Source organism: Camelus ferus, chromosome 9, assembly GCF_009834535.1.
Source record: "Camelus ferus isolate YT-003-E chromosome 9, BCGSAC_Cfer_1.0, whole genome shotgun sequence".
Taxonomy (NCBI): Eukaryota; Metazoa; Chordata; class Mammalia; order Artiodactyla; family Camelidae; genus Camelus; species Camelus ferus.
In genome coordinates, this window is record NC_045704.1 from 35,963,113 (window position 1) to 35,983,579 (window position 20,467).

General features: G+C 50.9%; 1 protein-coding gene across 5 annotated transcripts in view; it reads left to right on the top strand.

Annotated features, from left to right (window-relative positions):
* The window catches only part of SLC12A3 (solute carrier family 12 member 3), a 35,587-nt gene extending 15,493 nt beyond the window's left edge, over positions 1-20,094 (top strand). For 2 of the 5 annotated variants that reach the window (XM_032486363.1, XM_032486364.1), the window contains exons 17-25: positions 145-285; positions 1,293-1,399; positions 3,028-3,110; positions 5,062-5,163; positions 6,089-6,200; positions 8,553-8,639; positions 11,846-11,981; positions 13,361-13,428; positions 17,966-18,107. In XM_032486363.1, coding sequence (XP_032342254.1) covers positions 145-285; positions 1,293-1,399; positions 3,028-3,110; positions 5,062-5,163; positions 6,089-6,200; positions 8,553-8,639; positions 11,846-11,981; positions 13,361-13,428; positions 17,966-18,107 — 978 coding nt within the window. Of the gene's footprint in view, positions 1-144; positions 286-1,292; positions 1,400-3,027; positions 3,111-4,331; positions 4,410-5,061; positions 5,164-6,088; positions 6,201-8,552; positions 8,640-11,845; positions 11,982-12,143; positions 12,317-13,360; positions 13,429-17,965 lie in introns of those variants that run through there. The other 3 variants (XM_032486361.1, XM_032486362.1, XM_014563859.2) reach the window with 3 other exon arrangements.
* The last annotated feature ends 373 nt before the right edge of the window (positions 20,095-20,467 follow it).

Consider the following 20,467-nt stretch of genomic DNA (forward strand, 5'->3'; position numbering starts at 1 on the left):
CCTCTTCTTTCCCTCCCCTAATTCTGTAAAAGAAAACCAGCACCTCTGGGTGCTGCTGAGCCCAGGGGACAGCCTCCAGGGCAGGAGAGGGGCTACATCTCTGATGTCACTGCCCCTGATGTCACCTGCCCCCACGACCTGCAGGGACCCCACAAACAGAGGATGCCTGAGCTCCAGCTCATCGCCAACGGGCATACCAGGTGGCTGAACAAGAGGAAGATCAAGGCCTTCTACTCCGACGTCATTGCCGAGGACCTCCGCAGTGGTGTCCAGATTCTCATGCAGGTTGGCCTGGGGCTTCCCCCCAGGACTTATTACTTGGTGCAATAATCTGGAAGGTAGGATGCCCTGAAGGGCTAGTTGAAGCCCCTTTGGCTACAACTGGAGTCCCATCTTTCGTGCCTCTCCAGAGGTGCTGATTCAGGGCACTTTCTCCAAGTGCCCAGGACCAAGGGAAACTGACTTGGAGGCGTGTGGAAACTGAATGACATATCTCTTTTTTATTGTTGTTTTTTAAAGATATAATTTACAGACAGCAAAGTGAAATAGTGTATAATTTGATAAATGTTTACATAACCGCTACTCAGATCAAGTTCTAGAACATTCCACTGGACAACTCATTTTACTGCTAGATTTCCCCATCTGTAAAATGGGATACATGGGGAAATAACAGTTGTTAATTCTGAGTCAACATAGGGAAATCCTTCTCAACAGTTTTCAGTATTTCTCAAAATTAAAAAGAAAAAGTGTATGAGGTCTTCTTTTTGGAGTATAAAAGTATTTTGGGTGTAGATCGAGGTAATGGTTGTACAACATTGTAAATGTATTAAATGCCACTGAATTATACACTTTAACATGGTTAACTTTGTTATGTAAATTTCACATCAAAAATTTAGAAAAAGATTTTAAACATTAAAGAAAAGTGAAATAGAAAAGATGTATGGATTAGATGACCCAAGAATACTCCAAACTTGACATCCAAATCCAAGTCCCTTGTTACAAGAAATAATGTACCAGAGAAGCAGGAGCTGGGATGATCCCAGGACTGGGATGCGAGAGTCCAGCCATTGGCCCCGGTGTGGAGAGGCCACAGGGGATAACTTGCTGGAGCCTCACCTTTTTTGTGGGTGTATCCAGGTAGACGGGACCCTGAACTGGGGGATGTATTTCCTGAGCCCCCAGCACATGTGGAGAGGCCAGGTGGGGCTGAGTCAGAGCCCTACCTTAGTCACAGAACAGAGCCCCTGTGGGCACACAGCCTGACCCTTCACCTCACCCCCACCCCCTGGCAGGCCGCAGGTATAGGGAGAATGAAGCCCAACATCCTGGTGGTCGGATTCAAGAAGAACTGGCAGTCAGCTCACCCGGCCACAGTGGAAGACTACATCGGCATTCTGCAGTGAGTGAGGGAGTGAGGGAGGCAGGGCCTGGGGTCTCCCTATTTGGGCCTTTGGAGTTTTCCAGTCCTTGGGAAGTAAAGAGGAAGCAATACTATAAGACGCTGAGTCCACTGGCCCAAAGCTGAGGAAGAGACAGACAGACTAAGGGTTCCCCACTCTGACCTATGAGTCATAGACACCAAGATGGGCAGGGAGCAAGCAGGTAACAGTGAAGTGGGCCAAGTGGGACATTAGAGAGCAGTGAGGGATTGTGGTGAACTAAAGAGAACAGCCGTTACTTGGCTCCAGCCAGTTGTGCCCAGGCAGAAATGTGGGCACAGTGTTGCCAGATATTCCAGTTTTTCAGGGAAATTGAAATTGTGAGTTTTTAGGTGAAAACTGAGCCAGAATTGAAACCAGGCCTCCAAGGAAGTGACATGCTTAGGGAATAGGACTGAGAGATAAACTACCTGAGGATTTCAGGGTTAACTCCAAACCCTTTCTCCTTCAGCTCTTGCTGGGCAAGTTCCAGAGAATGCCTGCCTGAGTTGTTTTTCTGAGTTGATGTAGTAGAGAGAGGCAGTGTGCAAGAGCATTTAAAGAACATGAGGCTGTGTTGGCGACCCGGGACTTGCTTCCTGGTCTGCTGTGAATCAGCTGTATGACTCTGAGCAGTGCACCTCAGCTGCCTCCAGCAAAATTACAACAGGAGGTGGTGGATACCTGCCCTCCAGGACCCTCCAGCTTCAACTTTCCAAAACTCCAAATTGCTGGTGCCAGAGATGTGTAATTAATGAGTCCAGAGAGGGCAATGCTTAGCCTATTAGATCAAGCCCTAATGGTGAGCTCTTTTGTCAACCAGGCAGTAAAGAGTCTTCTAGACATTCCACAGAGGTAACCTATCACTGCCTTCATGAGTGAGGACGTTCCTTTGTGCGTTCCTGTCCTCAGGGTTTCCAGTCTCAGCTATTTAATTCTAATCCCAGCCAACCAGTTCCTTAATGTGTGATCACGGGCAAGTTACTCCTTAAAACTCGGGTTTTGCTTCTGTCCAGTGGGGATAATAATTCCCATCCCTACTTCTGTTGGCAGAGCTGTGAGGATTATCCAAATGTGTCAGGGGGACAGGGCCTGACTCCAAGTCTGGCCCGACCCGGTTTCCCCCGAGTACAGGGGAAATCTACACTCCACCTTCTTAACACCCCTGTCAAAATCAGAACAGGATCCCAGGAAGTTCTAGAACCCATTTTTTTAAAGTCGTGGATGGAAGAGAGGGGGAAATTAGTAAGGAATAAAAGGTCACAGACTCTTAGAAAGTCAGCTTTTGATTGATGGTCCTGTAGAATTTATCAGGTTTCTAAATGGAGAAACTGAGGTCCAGAAAGGGGATGGGACCAATTCAGTGTCACGCTTCTAGCTGGGGGCAGAACCGGGACTAGGATCCTTAGTGCCACAGACTGTAGAGCTAGAGAGGTCTTGGGGGACCCTCCAGTTCTGCCTGCACATTAGACAGATGGGGAGACTGAGGTCCAGAGGGGAGGAAGGCTGTGGTGGGAGGCAGGGCCAACTCTAGACATCTGGCCCCCCTAGGGCTGGGGGCTCGGGGCTGGGCCTGGGAGGAGGCTGACCCCACCTCCTCTCTTCCCAGTGATGCTTTTGATTTCAACTATGGTGTGTGTGTCATGAGGATGCGTGAGGGGCTTAACATCTCCAAGGTGATGCAGGCGCACAGTGAGTACACAGCCCACCTTCTTGGCACCCCTGTCAAAATCAGAACAGGATCCCAGCAAGTTCTAGAACCCAGTTCTTTTTTAAGTTGTGGATGAAAGAGAGGGGGAAATTAGTAAGGAATAAAAGGTCACAGACTCCCAGAAAGTCAGCTTTTTATGATCCTGTAGAACTCATCAGATTTCTAAAGGGAGAAACTGAGGTCCAGAAAGGGAACGTGACCTGTTGAAGCCGAGTCCGCTTCTAGCTGAGAGCCAACCGGGACTAGAACTCAGAGTTCCCCAAATCACGAGTACTTTTGTAACCAGGTGGGATAAAGACAGACAGGAAAAAGGAAGAGGGGCAAGACAGGGCCACATTAAGACACCAGAGGAGTAGTTCCTCAGAGCGATCTGAGAGGCTGTCATCCCAGCTCGAGTCCTTCAGCTGAATAAAACGTAACTCTCAAAAAAAAAAAAAAAAAAAAAAAAAAAAAAAAAGACACCGGAGTATGAAAACACACACAGAAGAACCTTGAAAACTGGGCATTTTGGTCTCCAAGACCATGTTTGGGGCACTGAGTAGGGATGTGTTTTACGTGTCTGAATTAGTAATTTTCAGAGGTGCAAAAGAAATAACATATTTGAAGACAAACAGGGGGCTTGTGCAGAGGGAGCGGAGAGCTATGGACCCTGCAGGCAAGCCTCAGTCTTGTTCATCTGGGTCATGGAGGGCCAAGGGCATACCTGGCACCCAGCAGCAGTTCAACAAACATTTATGCAACCAGAGTTCACACAGCAGCAACCACACTCCTGACAGAGGCTGTTCTAGGTGCTGTGGGTGCAGCAGGGAACAAAACAGTCTGTCCATGGAGAGCTGACATTCTGGGGGGAACCGCGTGGACCCAAGAGTCATTTCAGGCAGTGACAGCTGAGGTATCCTGAGGAAGCCAACACGGCATGTGGGCAGGAGGGCTTCTCTGAGGAGGGGGCTGACTGCTAGAAGGGGAGGGCTGGGGAAAGAGTGCTCCCAGCTCAGGGACCACCCACCACCCCACCCACCACCGGGGGAGGAGGGTGGCCTGTCTGAGCAGCAGAGGAAGCTGGTGGGGTGGAGCATGAAGATAGGCAGGGGCCAGACCAGTGGAAGCGGAGGAGTCAGGATTTTTCTCCCTAGGGTAAGGGAGGCCCCCAGGAAGAGCCCCAGGCAGGAGAGCCAGGGAACAAAGCCCGCCCTCTTTTGCAGTTAACCCTGTATTTGACCCAGCGGAGGACGGCAAGGAAGCCAGCACCGGCAGGGCCAGGTCATCTGTCTCTGGCACATGTCAGTCCCACCCCACTTGGAGGCTCAGGGTGCTCTCAACGTGGGGGGCAGCTAGTGGTGGGCTACGGGAAACTCGGTCAAAGGCAGGAGGTTTTTGCTTGTGACAGTGGTGCCTGAGCCCCTTGGGATTAGGTAACAGGGAGCGGGGTGGGGGGAGGGGCAGCATAAAGATTGCCAGCCTTGCTGGAGAATTCAGTGTCCAGGCATCATAGGACCCTACCCAGTGAGTGCTGGGGCCCAAGTCCCACCCTCTCCAAGGTCCTTCTGGCCATACTCAAAAGAGGGGGCGGGGGGGCAGCAATGCTCTGGGAGTGCAGGAGCTGGGTGCATTTGTGAGGAGCACAGAGGAGTTTTTAAAAGAATGGCCCTCACCCCCCAGTGCCAACCAGAATCCCAGGAGAGAGAAGCTGGGAGCAGGGGAGCGGCGCCTGTCATCACTGCATGTCCTGGGAGTCTCAGCATTAGGAGGGCCTGTTGGTGGTGCTCCGGGCCAGTCCCTCAGTGCACACCCACAGCAGGGTGCTTCTAGCCACTGTTTGCACAGCCCAGGTGACAGCCCACCACCTCCCAGGGCAGCTCATTCTGTTTTCAGATAGACTCAGGCTTTTAAATGTGCTCTGCTCCGATGTGACCTGCCCCTCTGCTCCTGCAGTGGATCCCGAGGCCCTGGTGTGGGAGGAGCAGGCCAGCACCATCTTCCAATCAGAGCAGGGCAAGAAGACCATTGACATCTACTGGCTGTTCGATGATGGAGGTCAGCCAGGGCCACTGGCTCCCCCACCCTCCCAACCCCCACCCCACCCCACCCCACCCCAACCTCCCACCCCCACCCCCGGCCAGCTTCCCTCCATGACCCTGCTCTCTGGTTGCCCTTCCTGACCACTCTTAGCAAGGCCTCCAGTGGGACCTCAGAGCCCAGCAAAGGGGAATAGGGGACCCCGGGCCCATCACTGGGCTCAAGGGAGCCTGGCTGTACCCCTGCTTTTCAACTATAAAATGGAGGGCTTTTTAGGAGCATCTGAGGTCAACATGAGATGGAACCTTCACACTGGAAAGGCTTTCAGGGTCACAGGCACAGGACGTAAATGAGAGATGGGCTGGTACACAGGAAAGCTGGAGGACATTCACCTCCTCAAGAAAAACACCTCTCCCAGTTTTTTAAAAAAACTTATGACTCTCAACCTTATCATTCCCACCTGGATAGGGTCCTAGACTGAAAATGTTCTGCTCCAGTGGGATATAGCCTATTAATAGAGATAATATAGATTGAGCACTTCCTATATGCTTGACCTTAAGTGTTTACATGGGTTAACCTAATGCAATCCCGAGGTAGGAACTGTTATTAATCCCCTTTACAAGTAAGGAAACTGAGGCACAGAGTGGTGAAGTCATTTTTGGGTTGCACAGTGAGCAGTGACAGCAATCTAGATTTCCATGTGAAGTCCCCCAGTCATTAAATACCAGATCACTTATTTAAAAGCATCATGCAGGTCAAATAAACCCCAGGCTACAGAGCCCCTATGTCACTCTGGTTTAGTCTGGCACACTCATTATAGAGGTGGGTAAACTGAGGTCCAGAGAGGGGAAGGCATTTGCTAGTGGCAGAGTGGAGCGGGAACCCAGAGAGGGCTGTATCCTGAAAGCATTTTTCTCTTGACTCCTGGGACCCTCCTTGCCAGGCCTCACCCTCCTCATCCCGTATCTCCTCGGTCGCAAGAAGAGATGGAGCAAATGCAAGATCCGCGTGTTCGTGGGAGGCCAGATCAACAGGATGGACCAGGAGAGAAAGGCGTAAGTGGGAGCTCAAAGGCGGGTCACATGGGACTAGCGCCATCCCAGCATTTCCCCAGTGTGCCCACCTGCCCCCACGCTCCCCTCCACTGCCCTAGGGCTCACCTCTCTCAGGTCACAGCAGTGGTGAGGGAGCTCTGGGCCAGAACAGGTTTCTCTCCTTTTCAGAAGTTGTTCTGGTGCCCGGTCCCCCTTGAATAAGATGCACGTGCACTCGTCCCAGTCATGACAGGGAGGGCTGTTAAAGCTCAAAACCACACATCTCAAGGAGAGAAACCTATGTGAAATGAAGGCTAGAGAAGGGCCTTCCTTCTCAGAAATGACGTAGAGCTTAGAAACCTTCAGGGCAATGTCCCCCCAAGTTTGGGGTGCTGTCCCTGGTGAGACCAGAGGTGGCTTTAGTGACCAGGAGTGACTTTTAACTCCAATTCGGTGGCTGATTCTCTGCTTGGGAACTTATGCTCATCTCACTGCCTAAACAAGAGAGGGCAGGCCTGGCATCCGACCAGAATTTAGTGACATTGGTTTACTGACTTTTTTTTTTTAATGGAGTTTTGAACCCAGGGTCTCATGCATGCTAACCATGGGCTCTACCACAGATCTATACCCGCCACCCCCACTACCGATTTGGCTTTATTGGTCACATCTTTCTGGCAAGAGATGCTGGTTTTCTGTTTAAACTGTGATAAGACAGTTCCTTTCAAGATGTATCTAAGTAAGAATGTGCGCTGATTTAAGCTGAGAAGGAAGTAAATAGTAAGGCAGTTACATGGGTGTGGAAGTGGCCAGAGTCGGGCAGGTGGCACATGTGTGCCTAGACTTGGGCCACCTGCTGCTTCAGAGCAAGGTCAAGTGAGGTCGAAGGTCGTAGGATGGAGGACCACTGGAGGGTGCAGATGGGCTGGGAAGGATGGGGTGGGTAGCTTACCATAATTAATTAATCATGCAATTAATTAGCTGGAGAGAAAACCCTGCTCACCCTTTAGTGCCCACCATGACACCACAGTGACAGGACCCTGTGGCCTTTGCCACCCTAGTCCTAGGCCAGAGCCACATTCCAATGGCCCCTTTTGAGTCAACCCCTGCGTGATTTAAGGGTGACCAACAATCCCATCTCATTGTCCTTAGCCCCGCTGAAGGGCCCTTTTCAGCAATGCTGGCAGCGTTGCCTGGGGAACGCAGCATCTGCTTCTCCAGGCTCTCCAAACAGTAAACACATGTGAAGGCTGCTGTGCCCTCTCAGCTTCCTGTTTCAGCTCTGATTGAAAGCTGGGCCCAGCAGATTTAGTTTAGTTCAAGGCCACGGCACTGCAGGGTCACGGGATGCCTTTCAAGCAAAGGTTGTGAAATCTCCTCAGCCTCCCAGCTGACTCTTGGCTGGGCCACATCCTCTGCCTTCCTCGTGACCCTAGGCCAGGCCTGCACTGCCTCCTGCCCAGGCCCTGCTCAGGCTTGCCACCCCCATGCTGCATACCAAGACATCTGCCCACAGCTCTGCTTTCCTAATTCCACTCCCAAGTTCAGGGATCAGCAATGGCTTGATGGCTGGGCCCAAGCCTGGTCCTTCAGGCTTGTCTCCTCCAGCTCACTCCCCACCAACTAGTCCTGGGGCATCATTAAAGCCATGTCCTTCCCAGGGATTCTGATGCAATGGGTGGGCCAGGACTGAGGCAAGTATATTGTTTAGAAGGCTCCTTGGGTTATTCGAATGTGGACACCCATGTCCACCCTCTTTGGCCTGTCATAGTCTTACCCACCATTCACCATCCAGCCAGATTGCCACCTCCACTGTGAAGCCTTCCCTGACTGCCGCAAACCGCAGTTGGCGTCTCCTCCCTGTGGATGCACATTTTGGGCTGTCTGGCTTGCTGCTCCTGATTATGTACTTAGTTCATGTGTGTTATCTGTTTCCTCAGCCACCCTGAGGAATTTCCTGTAGTTCCCCTCCCATCCCTTAGACCCTTACTTCTCAAAGTGTGGCCCGTGAACCTGCAGCCTCACATCACCTGGGAACTTGTTAGAAATGCAGAATCCTGGGACCCAGCCCAGGCCAGCTGAATCAGAATCTGCTTTGTAACAAAGTCTCCAGCAGGTATGCAGATATTAAAATGCGAGTTGCGCTAGTCCAGAGATGGCCACCAGACACTTAGAACAATTCTTTTCCCATGTCACTTGTCATCATCTGACCTACTCTATCAATATTCATTTATTGTCTATTCCCCTCCCAGGTTAGAATTTAAACTCCTCGAGGGCAGGGTTTGTTTTGCTCGCTGCTGTCTCCTCCGCAGATGTTCAATAAAGATTAATTGAATGAATAAATACATTAAAAAAAAAAAACCCTCCATCTTCCAGAATCATTTCTCTGCTGAGCAAGTTCCGGCTGGGATTCCACGAAGTTCACGTCCTTCCTGACATCAACCAGAAGCCGCGGGCTGAGCAGTGAGTTTTCTGTATTGGGGGTTGTGCCCTGCAGACCCCTCTGCTGGTCGGCCCTTCCTCTCTGAAGAGTCAACGGCAAGAGCCCTGTCCTGCCCACTCCCACCTAAGCATGGAAAGAAAGTGGAAGAGTTTGCAGCTGTTAATTTTTGCTTGTGTTTCGTCCCTCGCCCCACCTGCTGGTCCTTTGCATATCAGAGCTCTGGTCTTTGCCGGAAACACACCTGGGCTGGAGGTGATGAATGTTGACATTCATGCTTTGCACAGACCGAGTGTTTCTGAGGCTCTAACTGGTGCAGATCGTGGCTGTTCTGCCTCTTGAGCAGAGGCCGGTGTTTCATCTGCCAGGAACCCCCACCCAGCCCACAGAGCTGGGGGCTGAGGGAGTCTCTGGCTTTATGCTTCACAAGCCCTGACTGCTTGCTCCTCAGGAAAGGCTGATTTTACCTATGTTGATTTTCTAAATTTCCTCCAAACCTGGAGTGCTTTCATAAAGCAGTGGTTCTCAAGCATCAGCATCAACACAGCTTGGGATCCTATTCCCACGATCCTGATTCAGTAGGTCTAGGGTAAGACCTGAGAACCTGCATTGACAACAAGCTCTCCAGTGCTGGTCCGGGCACCCCATTCTGAGAACCACTGTCTTAGAGGCAATCCATGTAACGTCCTTAACACAGCACCCAGCCCAGAGTCAACGGTCAGTAAATGCCGGGTTTGTGGCTTCTGCCTGTTGCTGGCTTCTGAGCTCTCCCTGCATCTTGACCTTTCCTTGAAGTCCTAACTCTGCTGCAAACTGCCTTCTTCCTTCTCGAGGCATTGCCTAATTTAAGTGCCTGAAAAAGGGACTGTGACTGGCCCAGCTCCTCCGGTCATGCCAGACCAAGTTAAAGGTCACTGGAAGGCCTGTTTCTTGGCTACCTTTGATCTAGTTGGCCGTGGCCAGCAGTGGCAGAATCATACACCCTGAAATACATGGCTCAGGGGCAGCTCATTTTTCAGGGGCCAGGACAGAGGCACATCCCCTCCACAGGGCTGAGCGGTGCCAGAGCAAACAGAAAAGACAGTGCAAAGGCCCTGAGGCAGAAGCATGGCAGCTGCAGCCCTTGATGTTATACTAACACACTGGCGCTCGGAGGGAGGAAGATGTTGAATGGTCTGGGCAACCACTCCCCCTGCCTGTCCATGCAATGGCAAGTGAGCAGACTTGAAGCAAACCCCTGTGTGAATTTGTCACAGGGCTCATTTGTGGGGCTAGAAGGTGTGCTTTACTTTCCTAGTGATTCAATTTCGTATTCTTAAAAGAAGACATTTACAATAAGATTGCTATATGTAGATCTGTCTACATGAGGTTTTCCAGGACTCTGTCTTCTCAGTAAAGCAAGGTCCTTCTTGACCTCTTTAGCCCTGACTTCTCCCTCATATCTCCCATTACCTGGAGAGCGAAGGAGATCAAACAGAAAGGAGTTATTTCATAGTGATGGAGATACTGACTCCTACTGTTTACTCGGGGCTGTGCTTGGAGCATCAGGGGCAGACATTGCAGCCCTGCCCTGCAGGGTTTATCCCTGCTTAAATGCAGGTGAGAGCATGTTAGGAGCCATCAAATGCTGTAGAGATGGACCAGAATGCAAAAGAGAACAGGGTCGTCTCTGTTGGTGGAGGAGCAGAACCTTGAGAAAGGCCATGAACAGAGATGGGGGAAGACCTTCCAAGAGAGAGGGCAGCACGAGCCAACATGCGGACCCCATCCCACTCCTCTTACCTTTAAACCCCTCCTTAGCCCCCACATCTGCCTCCACTCCTGGACCACTTCTCTCCTCCCTTGCACAGCCAACCTTCTCTAAGTGATGCTGTACTCTCTGTGGCCTCCCCAGCCCTCGTCCTCCAGCTCAATCCAGTCCAGCTCCCCGCTTACTGCTCCACTGAAATCACTCTTACTGCTCCACTGAAATCACTCTTACCAGCGTCGGCCGTGACCCCCGCACCAGATCTGCAGAGCCCACTTCTGTCCTTATCTTTCTCTGCCTCTCAGCTCCATTGGACACAGTGATCCTTCTTGAAACGGTTCTTCTTTTGGCTTCCAAGACACTGCCCTCTCCTGGTTTCCTCCTACCTCAGTGGTCCTTCTTTGTTTCCTTCACTGGCTCTTCCTCCTTTACCTGACTTATACCTATTCACCTGCTTGGGATTCAGCCCTGGATCCTCTGCTCTTTACTCTGTCCTCAAGTGAGCTCATCTGTCCACATGGCTTCAGCATCTGAATGCTGACCAGTCCAAATTTCTATCTTTACTAATGTAAGTCAGATCACACAGAAACCCCTCCAACAGGTTCCTGTCTTGCTCAGGGCATATCACAAAGGCCTACCTGTCTGTCCTCGCCTCCTCCACTCTCCCCTGCACCCTCCTTTCTCTGCCTGCATAGGCTCCTTTGCTGCTCCTCAACAATCCAAACGTTCTTTTGCCTCAGGGCCTTTGCACCTTCAGTTTTGTTTGCTCTAGCACTCACTGCCTTGTGCATAGCTGGCTTTGGAAGGATGGGCTTCCTTTGGGTCCAAGGAGGCCTTCCCTGCCCGTTATTCACCATTCCAGTACTTAGTTTGTGTCTTCATAATACTTTCTTTTTTATGTATTTATTTACTCATTCATTTATTTTTTTTACAGTCTAGTCTAGATTCTTCCTTTATTTTGGGGGGTGGGAGGTAATTAGGTTTCTTTTGTTTGCTTACTTATTTATTTATTTATTTAATGGCGGCACTGGGGATTGAACCCAGGACCTCGTGCATGCTAAGCATGTCTCTAGGACTGAGCTATACCCTCCCTTTACATAATACTTTTGATCTGTATTTATTTGCTTATTTGTTGTCCAGCAGACTGTGAACTCTGTGAGGATGGGGGACGTCTTCTGGTTTGTACACTGTTGTGTAGCACAGAGCCTGGCACAGGATTGTGCTCAGTAAATACCTGGGGGACGGCCAGGTGGGTGGAGGTAGATCCCAAGTTGGTTGCTGTGGACAACCTGTGAAGTTTTGTTGAAAGTCAGACTCAGCTGTCAGTGCCACATTCAACATGGAAGCTGCGCTGATGTAAACAGCAGCATCAGAAAGGGTTTCAGCCTGAAATATGTCCCTGTGGCTCCCACTTCCATCTTCCCCGAGGACCTGGTTCTCCTGGAAGTGCCATGTGGTCTCACCCACTCTCTCTGTCTCCAGCATCAAGCGGTTTGAGGACATGATTGCGCCCTTCCGCCTGAATGATGGCTTCAAGGATGAGGCCACTGTCACCGAGATGAGGCAGGACTGCCCCTGGAAGATCTCAGATGAGGAGATTAACAAGAATCGAATCAAGGTGCGGGAGAGAAAAGGGCCTTGCTGGGTTGGGGTATGGGTCAAGGTGGTCCCCTGGGTCAAGGCCTGGGCCCCATCTATCCTGAGCTTCCTTAACCCCCTCCCCTTGACCCTAAATTCTACTCGCCCCACCCCCACCCCAAGCCTCTGATGTATCCTCAAGCCATAGATGCTCGGGCTGACGAGTGACCCAGTGGTTGATCTCCGAGCCATCCTTGGTTTGGGAGCCTGGTCCCCCTGCCCACTTTGAGTCACCCCCGGCCATGGCGGTGGACTGCCTGGAGTCCTTCTCCCTCTCCTCCTCTGTTCCTCCATGCCTGCAGGAAGGGATTCATAAGGCAAGTGGTGAAGGTCAAGGTAGAGTTTGTCCCGCGGGCCAACAAAGCTGGCTGACCTTCTTCCTTCTCCCCTTAGCTGTAGACCCTACCCCCTTCCCAGATGGCATCTTTAGGACCCTAAGGAGGGCTAAAGGAGAGTGGGGGCTGCCATGGCCATTTTAAGGTGGGGCCTGGGGACCTGTGTGCTCCAAGTCAGTGGTTCTCCCCTGGGCAGCAGTGTAGCCCCTCAGAGGACATTTGGCAACTTCTGGAGACATTTTTGGTTGTCACCACTGAGGGGTGGGATTGCTGTCACTTAGCGAGTTGAGGCTCGTCTTGCTGCTAAACATCCTACACCTCACAGGCCAGTTCCCACAATGAAGATTTATTCCACCCAAAATGTTGACAGTGTGTGCTCAGGACTCTCTAATCTAGGTGATCTCACTTCCCGTCAGTTTTCCTTTCTCTCAGATGGAGTATTCATCCACCTTCAGACCCTGAATGTCAATCATTTCTGAACAAATTAGCTCATCTCCTTGGAAAATGCTGAGTAAAGTGTCGTGACCACGGCTCTTGCCTACTGTGTTGAGGGAGGTGGAGTGATCCACCTTATCAAGTGCCTTCCCCTCTGCTTGATGCTTTTGCATAGATTATCTCACTCCGGCCACCCCAAGTTCCCCCAGGAGAGGTATCATTGTACCCATTTCACAGATGAGGACAGTGGAGCTCAGGGAGCGAGATGCCTACTCAGGTTCTCTCTGCTGGGAACTCTCAGGGCGGAGATTGGAACCCAGCTCCCCTGACACCCCAGGAGGTGCCCCCTCCCCACACCATCCCGCCGGTCGCAGTGATAAGGTCCAGAGGGAAACACCCAGGGGAGGCTTCTCCAGGGGGTGAGCTTGGCACTTAGTGATCTTATCAGAGGTGGGAGAGTCTGTAGTCATTTAGGGGGATCTATCCACACACCCAACATACCAATTTGAGATGTTCAAAGAGGCCCTTGGGCTTGGTGGGGACTGCTCTGAGGATGTGGGCAGTGACCACGTGGCTTTTCCTCGCCCAGTCCCTTCGGCAGGTGAGGCTGAACGAGATTCTGCTGGATTACTCCCGAGACGCCGGTCTGGTCATCATGTAAGTAGTGCCCTGTGGGAGGAGAAGCCTGTCGATGAGGCCAAGGGTGTCAGCTCTGAGGCCCCGAGCTTTTCTCTGTGAGAATGAAGGGCCCAAAGCTTCCATAAGCGCAGCCCAGGTGGCGTCTCAGCACGTGGTCGGGGCTGTGTCTGCCCCTCTCCTGCATGCCAGCTGGCAGGGATCTAGGGCCCCCTGTGTCCCAGGCCTCACGGACGCCCCTCACCGCTGCTTTTCCCTTATCTGCTGCTTTTTCCTGCCAAACTTGGCTTGGCAAAGGGAACTGAGCTCATTCCAGAAGAAAATCAATTCCTAGTTGTTTGGGAATCACCAGCCCTCTTTGGCCATCAGCCATCCCCATTGATGTTGGTGCCAGGTCTGGGCAGTGGAAGCAGAGGCCCGCCCCGCCCCGGCTGTTCCAGGCTCCGTGCCTGTCAGACCCTCGGGCTTCCGTTGCTGCCGCCTGTGTCTGGTTAGGAGCTGCCACTGGTGGGTATTGGCCGAGGCTGAGTAAGTGGAAGATGAGGCGAAAACTGACAGTGGCACAGAGTCTCACGGTGGCCCTGCTCTCTCTGAGGCCAGGAGACAGAACACGGTCAGCCAGGCCACCTGAGAGGCCTGGTTCAGAGGGAACGTGGGGGCTTTTGCCACGAGGAGTAACTGACATTTCCTGGAGCAAGTCACCTGCGGATTCCGCAGGACAGCCGGTGGCTGAGAAGCCGGTGGAACCTGTTTGTATCCTGAAACCGGGATGGAGCATAGTGAAAATGTGGGGCCCCTTGTTCAAAAATGATTAGGAATGTCAAGATGGGAAAGAAAAGAAAAGGAAAAAAAAAAGAATGTCAAGATAGTGACAGCAGAGCGTTAAACCCAACCAGGGCCCCTTCTCAGTGTGGGGCTGAGCGCGCAGGTGGTATGGCAACAGAACGAAGCTGGCTCTGCCTGAATGCATGCTTCCTGGGAGTTTTACGGAGATGATTTTTTGTGTGCAAAGAAAGTGTGTCATGTTTCCTTTGATGTGGGGACTGTGATATAAGAAAAGCAGGTTTATCTCTAAGACTCTGGCCAGTATCTTGCAGAGAATGTTCCTGGGGCCAGGTTAGCTTGGGTGCGGACTGGGTTGGGGCAAGATGGATGGCTCCCGACTTTCCCTGGGTGTGGCACCTGGTGTGTTCTAGCTGGGGCAGGGGGTGGGAGTGCCACTTCTGTTCAGAGAAACAGGTTTGCATTTTGTCTCTGCCATTAGCCCACTGTGTGACCTTTGCCAGGTAACCCTCCTTCTCTGAGCCTTGGTTTCCCTGATTACAGAGAAGAGTTAAACTAAATTATTTCCAAGATTCTCCATCACTCTAACATGCTATGATTCTAAATTTATTTGCCACTAAAATGAGTCTCTCAAGCCACAAGATGAGGAATTTCATCCTGGGAGGTGACCACCTGCTGGCACCTCTCCCACTCCCCCAACCCCTGGACCTCATAGGGGAAACCAATGCCCCACCCACCAGCCTTTGTGGAGTTCTCTGATACAAATAATCTGGAGTCCGGTCACCTTAGAGGAGACGCCTGTGCACAGCGTCCCACCTGGTGGCGGCAGCTACAGCTGGTGCCCAAAGGGGCCCAGCTGTCCAGCCAGCTCCACTGGGAAGGCAGAGCAGCTGCATCTTTGCATTGCTGATCTTCAGCCCTGAGACGAGCCAAAGTTCAGTCAGAGGGTCACCTTCATCAGAACCCCCAGGGGACTGTGGAAAATGTCAAATTCCTCAGTTCCTTCCAGATCAGGGTCTGGGGTGAGGCTCAAGAACCTGCATTCCCCAGAAATTCGATGGAAGAAAAAATTTTCCCAACCTTGGTTAAATGACAAAAATCACGTTTCAGCATTTGGGGGAGCATACTTGGAGCATTTTCTAAAGCAGGTTTGAGGCCAACTGGCTTGTTTGCCATCTGCTAATCAGCAGTTTATCTGATAAGTGACCCATGTTTGAGCCCAGCTTAAACTACACAGTTGATAAACCAGCCTTGTAACCAGCCCAGCAACCTTTGACCACACTAACAACCAATTTGTGGCCTAACATTTGGGTCTATAAACCTTTTTTCTATAAAGACTCCCTCCTTAAAGCCAAACAGTCATCATCAAAATAATGATAATCAACACTGCATTTTATTGATTGACACTCAAGGCATTGGGCCCTATTAATTTTCAAAACTTTATGAAGTGGTTCTGTTTTACCCCCATCCCCACCCATACACACACACTTTGGAGATGAGGAAACAGGCTCCAGGAAGTTCGGCAACCTGCCAGGATCTCACAGCTGCTAGTGGGGACTGAGTTTTGAAGCCTGAGATGCCAGCTCTGAAGCACAGTTATCTTTCTACATCTAGGTTAGATCCAAGGCTGCCCTTTTTTTGTGTGGCTAAGAGATGCAATTCCAAACAAAAAGCTCCTTTGTTCTGGAGCAGCTTTATTTCTGAAGATTAGTAGCTTGAAGCACACACATCCTGTGAGCAGGAATAGAGAGCGTCATTGACTGGTGTTGGGGGAGTGACAGGGAGTCTGTTTTTGGACAGTTGGACGGGCTCGTTCAGGGAGGGAACTTCACGCTGGGGCTTGAAAGGCCACAGCAGTAGCCATGGGTGTCCCTTGCCTCTGATAACACAGCTGCCAGTCCCCTCGTGGCCTTTGAAGTTTCTGAATTCAGTCCCTGAATATGATGTAGTAATTCCCAGAGGGCGTTGTCAGCCTTTGGTGTAACTGTTACATCAGGTAAGTTTGGTTTCAATATTCCTACTTCCTTTTTCCCTGGAAAGGCACCAGACAAACACAAACACAGCCCAACCAAGGTGACGCTAGCTTAATGGAATGTCCTTGTTCCTACCAGCCTCCCCAAATCTTGTGGACCTTGCTTTTGAAGGGCAGACAGTGGTTGTTTCAAGTGAAGCTTTGAGGATGGAATTTTAAATAAGAGACAGCTGTTTATGGATGACCTTGAGTCACCTTCTCAGCAGAGGTTGGGGGTGCAGTGAGCAGGGGCCACTAGGGTAGAAAGATCCCGGGACCTCAGGTCAAGTCCTAGCTCTGCCACTCACTGACTTGGTCATCCCGTGCTGGTAAATAGTAACAGGTGATGATGGTACTGCCGACGAAATGTAGCGCTTGCTCTGTACTGGGCGTCGTGCGGACCCTTCGTGGGTCTTTAGGGCTCACAGGCATCTATGAGGGAGGTATGTGTGTTCTCACCTTGGGGAAAAGGAAACCGAGATTCAGGGGCAGGGAGCCATTTGTCAAAGCCACACAGCTGAAGGGGTGGCCAAGCCGCGACTCCTACAGCTTCTCTGACACCAGAGCCAGGCTCTGAAGCCCAGCATCACACAGCATCTTCCTTTCTGCCCAATGCCCTCAGCTTTTCCCCAGGGGTGGGGACGTTGATGGCCAGATGAAATAATACCTGTGGATGTACTTGGGAAAACAAAGCGCAGTCCCACATAAGGTGCTGGTGCCCCAGCTTCATGTAATGACAGCTGGTTCTGTGCGATGGGCCTACCTTCTCCAAGAGCCAAGAATTGGGCAGCTGCGGTCATCACTGCACATCTTGGGAGTCTCAAGATGGTGGAAAAGTCACTTCCCGATCACTTCCCAAAATAGCCATGAAAATGTGGCTGAACAGCATTCCCAGGACAGGTTGTTATTTGCACAGCATTGCAGTCTGGACAAGAGGCCCTCCCCAGGCGACAGAGGAGTCCTGCCCCTGGGGCCTTACAAACAGGGCCAGGGGCAGGACCAGGACATAGCTGAAATGCATGAACACACCAGGTTGTGGCTCAGGCAGGTGTGTGGCTGGAGGAGGCAAGGCTGGCATGATCCGAGTGGCCTGATGGGATGATATGACCTCGTTGTGTCAGACTGTGTTCTAGGCACGGGGACAGGGTGGTAAATAAGACAGACCCAGTCTATGCGTGAGTGAATATACATTCCAGTGGGAGAGACAGACCACAAACAAATAAATGAAAAGAGGATTTGAGAGGGTGAAGTGCTACGAAGACAGTGAAACAGGGTGATGTGATAGAAATGGGAAGATGGGATTGAAGAGGGTGATCAGAGAAGGAGGTGCACTGGAGCCAAGACTGGAGGGATTGAAGGAGCCAATCAGGTGAAGAGCTGGGGGCACTGCCTTCTGGGTGGGAAGGACATCACATGCCAAGTCCCTGGGGCAGGAGCAAGCTTGCCCTTTTTTTCAAGAGTGGAAAGGAAGCCCCTGTGGCTGTAGGAGTGTGAGGGTGCCAGGAGGTGAGTTGTGGAGGCTGGTGGGGACCAGATCATGGGGGCCTTACAGGTCATGGCTTTGTTCAGAAATGATTTGTGGCTGAAGGTACATTTTAAGTCATGCTTTTAAGGAGGCAGCTGGTCATTCTTAGGGTGGCTGGGAAGGAGGAGGTCTGAAGGGCTCAGTAAAGGAGATGCTGTTCAGAAAGCACACCATGAGCTGGGCTGTGTGGGGAAGGCCCCTTGGTAATTTCCCATCTGCGGCTTCCTCCTGCCCCACAGCACCTTGCCCGTTGGGAGGAAGGGGGAGTGCCCGAGCTCGCTCTACATGGCCTGGCTGGAGACGCTGTCCCAGGACCTCAGACCCCCAGTCGTCCTGATCCGAGGAAACCAAGAAAACGTGCTCACCTTTTACTGCCAGTAACTCTAGGCTTGGCCACATCTTCCCAAAGCCAGATGCATGGGGCGTCCACCTGTCCACAGGGACGGGGCGTGTGTCCTGTTGCGCTTTAAGCCGTAACATCTGATGAACTGACTGAAGAAGCTGGTTGATTTCCAAACTTCGGCTGGACCCCACTGCCATGGGACACGTCCTCTGGGCTTTGCTTTTATGGGCTGGAGAAGTTGCAGATGGAGTTGTCTAGAAAACCCCCTGGTTTTACATGTTCCTTTTACATTTTCTTTTGCTCTTGATTACAACACATTAAGATTTCAGTCTTTGATTTGTGTACAAATTTGAGTCAGAGTGCTGGTGAATCTTGGCAGTTTCTGCCGACCTTTCCTGAGAGCACCCCCAACCATGTCTCCCCCTCTAAGGTCAGAAGAATGGGTGCCCCACCTGCAGCCCTTACAGGAGGAACACAGGGCTCGTTGAGCATCCATAATAATGCAAATTTCTTTAACCACCTCTCACTTCCTTCAGTTTCAATAACATGTCTTCAGTGTTTTGGTTGGTTCTTTAGTAGACCAGGGACTTTTAAACTTTGGGGGGCTGCAACCCACAGTAAAATCTATTCTACTCTGAGACTTGGAATGAACACAGTGAAACTAAAGTGTCACAGAACAATCGTCATTCCTACTATGAACGACGCACTCTGGTGTTTTCTATTCTGGTTCTTTTTCTCCTTTTAATGTTGGTTGCAATTCACTAAAATGAGTTTGGGACCCACTAATGGGTGGTGAACCACTACATGAAAAACATGGCTTAGACTTTCTTCTGTGCCCTGTGTTTTTCTACACAACAGGGGGCCCATCTAATTTGTGGAAAGGCCATGTTGGGCATCACTGCCATTTCCCCAGCTCATCCCGCAGGGAAGGAAAGGGAACTTACAAAACACCTTAAGGAGGGGTTTAGATGGCAGGTGTGTCAAGAAAGAACTTCAAAGGAGGGGCAAAGTTTAGGGAGTCTTGTGGAAGGGTGTTAAATTCCAGGCTTGGATGGGGATGGAGGATGGAGGTCTGGTTAAGGATGCAGGTTTGGTGGGTCAGGGATGGGAAAGCAGAGAGATGGGTGTACAGACGGCAAGATTGGGCAAAGAATCAGAAAGGTCCAAACTCACCCTAGGGCTGGGTGGAAGGATAGGGGAGGAGGAACTGCCAGTAAGAGATGGAAATGGAGCAAATGGCAGAGGGGGCTGCAGTAGAGGGATGTAAGATGGGGGTCAGAGGTGAGAGAACCTGGGGGAGGTGAACCTTGCTCAAGTAAGGGTATTCAGGTTACTATGGATGGAACCCCCCCCCCCAGAGTGTTTGCACAAACCACCTGGGATGTGGGAGCAGAATGTGCATTAAGAGATGTCCAAAGCCAGTGGGCGTGGCTCTCTGAAAGGGCATTTCAGCCTTAGATGAACCCAAGCAGTAGAAAGGTGAGTTGGGGATTCAACTGGCTGGGCCTTCTTCCATTAGCACTGGGGTGGCCAAGGAATGAGGCATCGCTGGTTCTGGTTGGCCCCCTCCAAGCGCACTGAAGCACCCACTTAGTCATAAAGGCAAAAGTCTCTTTCTTGGGGTTGGGATTCAAAGGACTTCAGCATTCGTTCCAGGCCCTGGGCTCCCAGGCTGTTATAAGCCCCACTATTTTGTTACCATGTCAGATCTTGCTGAGAAAGACCAAGTGCCTGACTGAGCTCCTGAAGGTTGGAGAGGGGGGCTGCCTCTGAGCCGATCACTGGACCTGGATCAACCCCAACTCCAGATAAGGAAAAGCCTCTATCAGGGAATGCTTGCCTTTCTAAAACTATATGGAAAACCATTTCCTGGAGAATGGGTGCTCACTCTTCTGACCTCAGGGAAACACTAAGCCAAGAACAGAGAATGCTTTGGCTTCAGGAATTTAAACAATTTTTTTCACTATGTTGGAAACCAAATTTTGAACAATGATAATAGCTTTGTCTAAAAAAAAAAAAAAAAAAGCCTTGAGTTAACAGAGAGGTCAAAAGCAATGCAGTGAATTAAAAATACATTTACTCAGTCAACAGAATTTATTGTTTTGGAACACACTGTTTCTCAACTCTGCTGAGTGTTTTGAAAAAAATTAACTATTGTTTTTGCAACCCTGGATTGAACTTTTCTCTGAGCTTCCACTGGTTCTGTAGGTCATACTGCCTGATTCCACACAGATGTTTATAGGAGCCACTTAGTTTCCCTTGCATGTGTTTGTAGACTCAAAGGGAACCCATTTTCTTCAGTCGTTTTTGAAAGTCTCCCAGGATTTTCAATCTGGCCTTGAACCAAGAGGTGGAGAGGGTGAGTGGAAAGAGCTGCAGTGTGGCCACCAAGGGACCT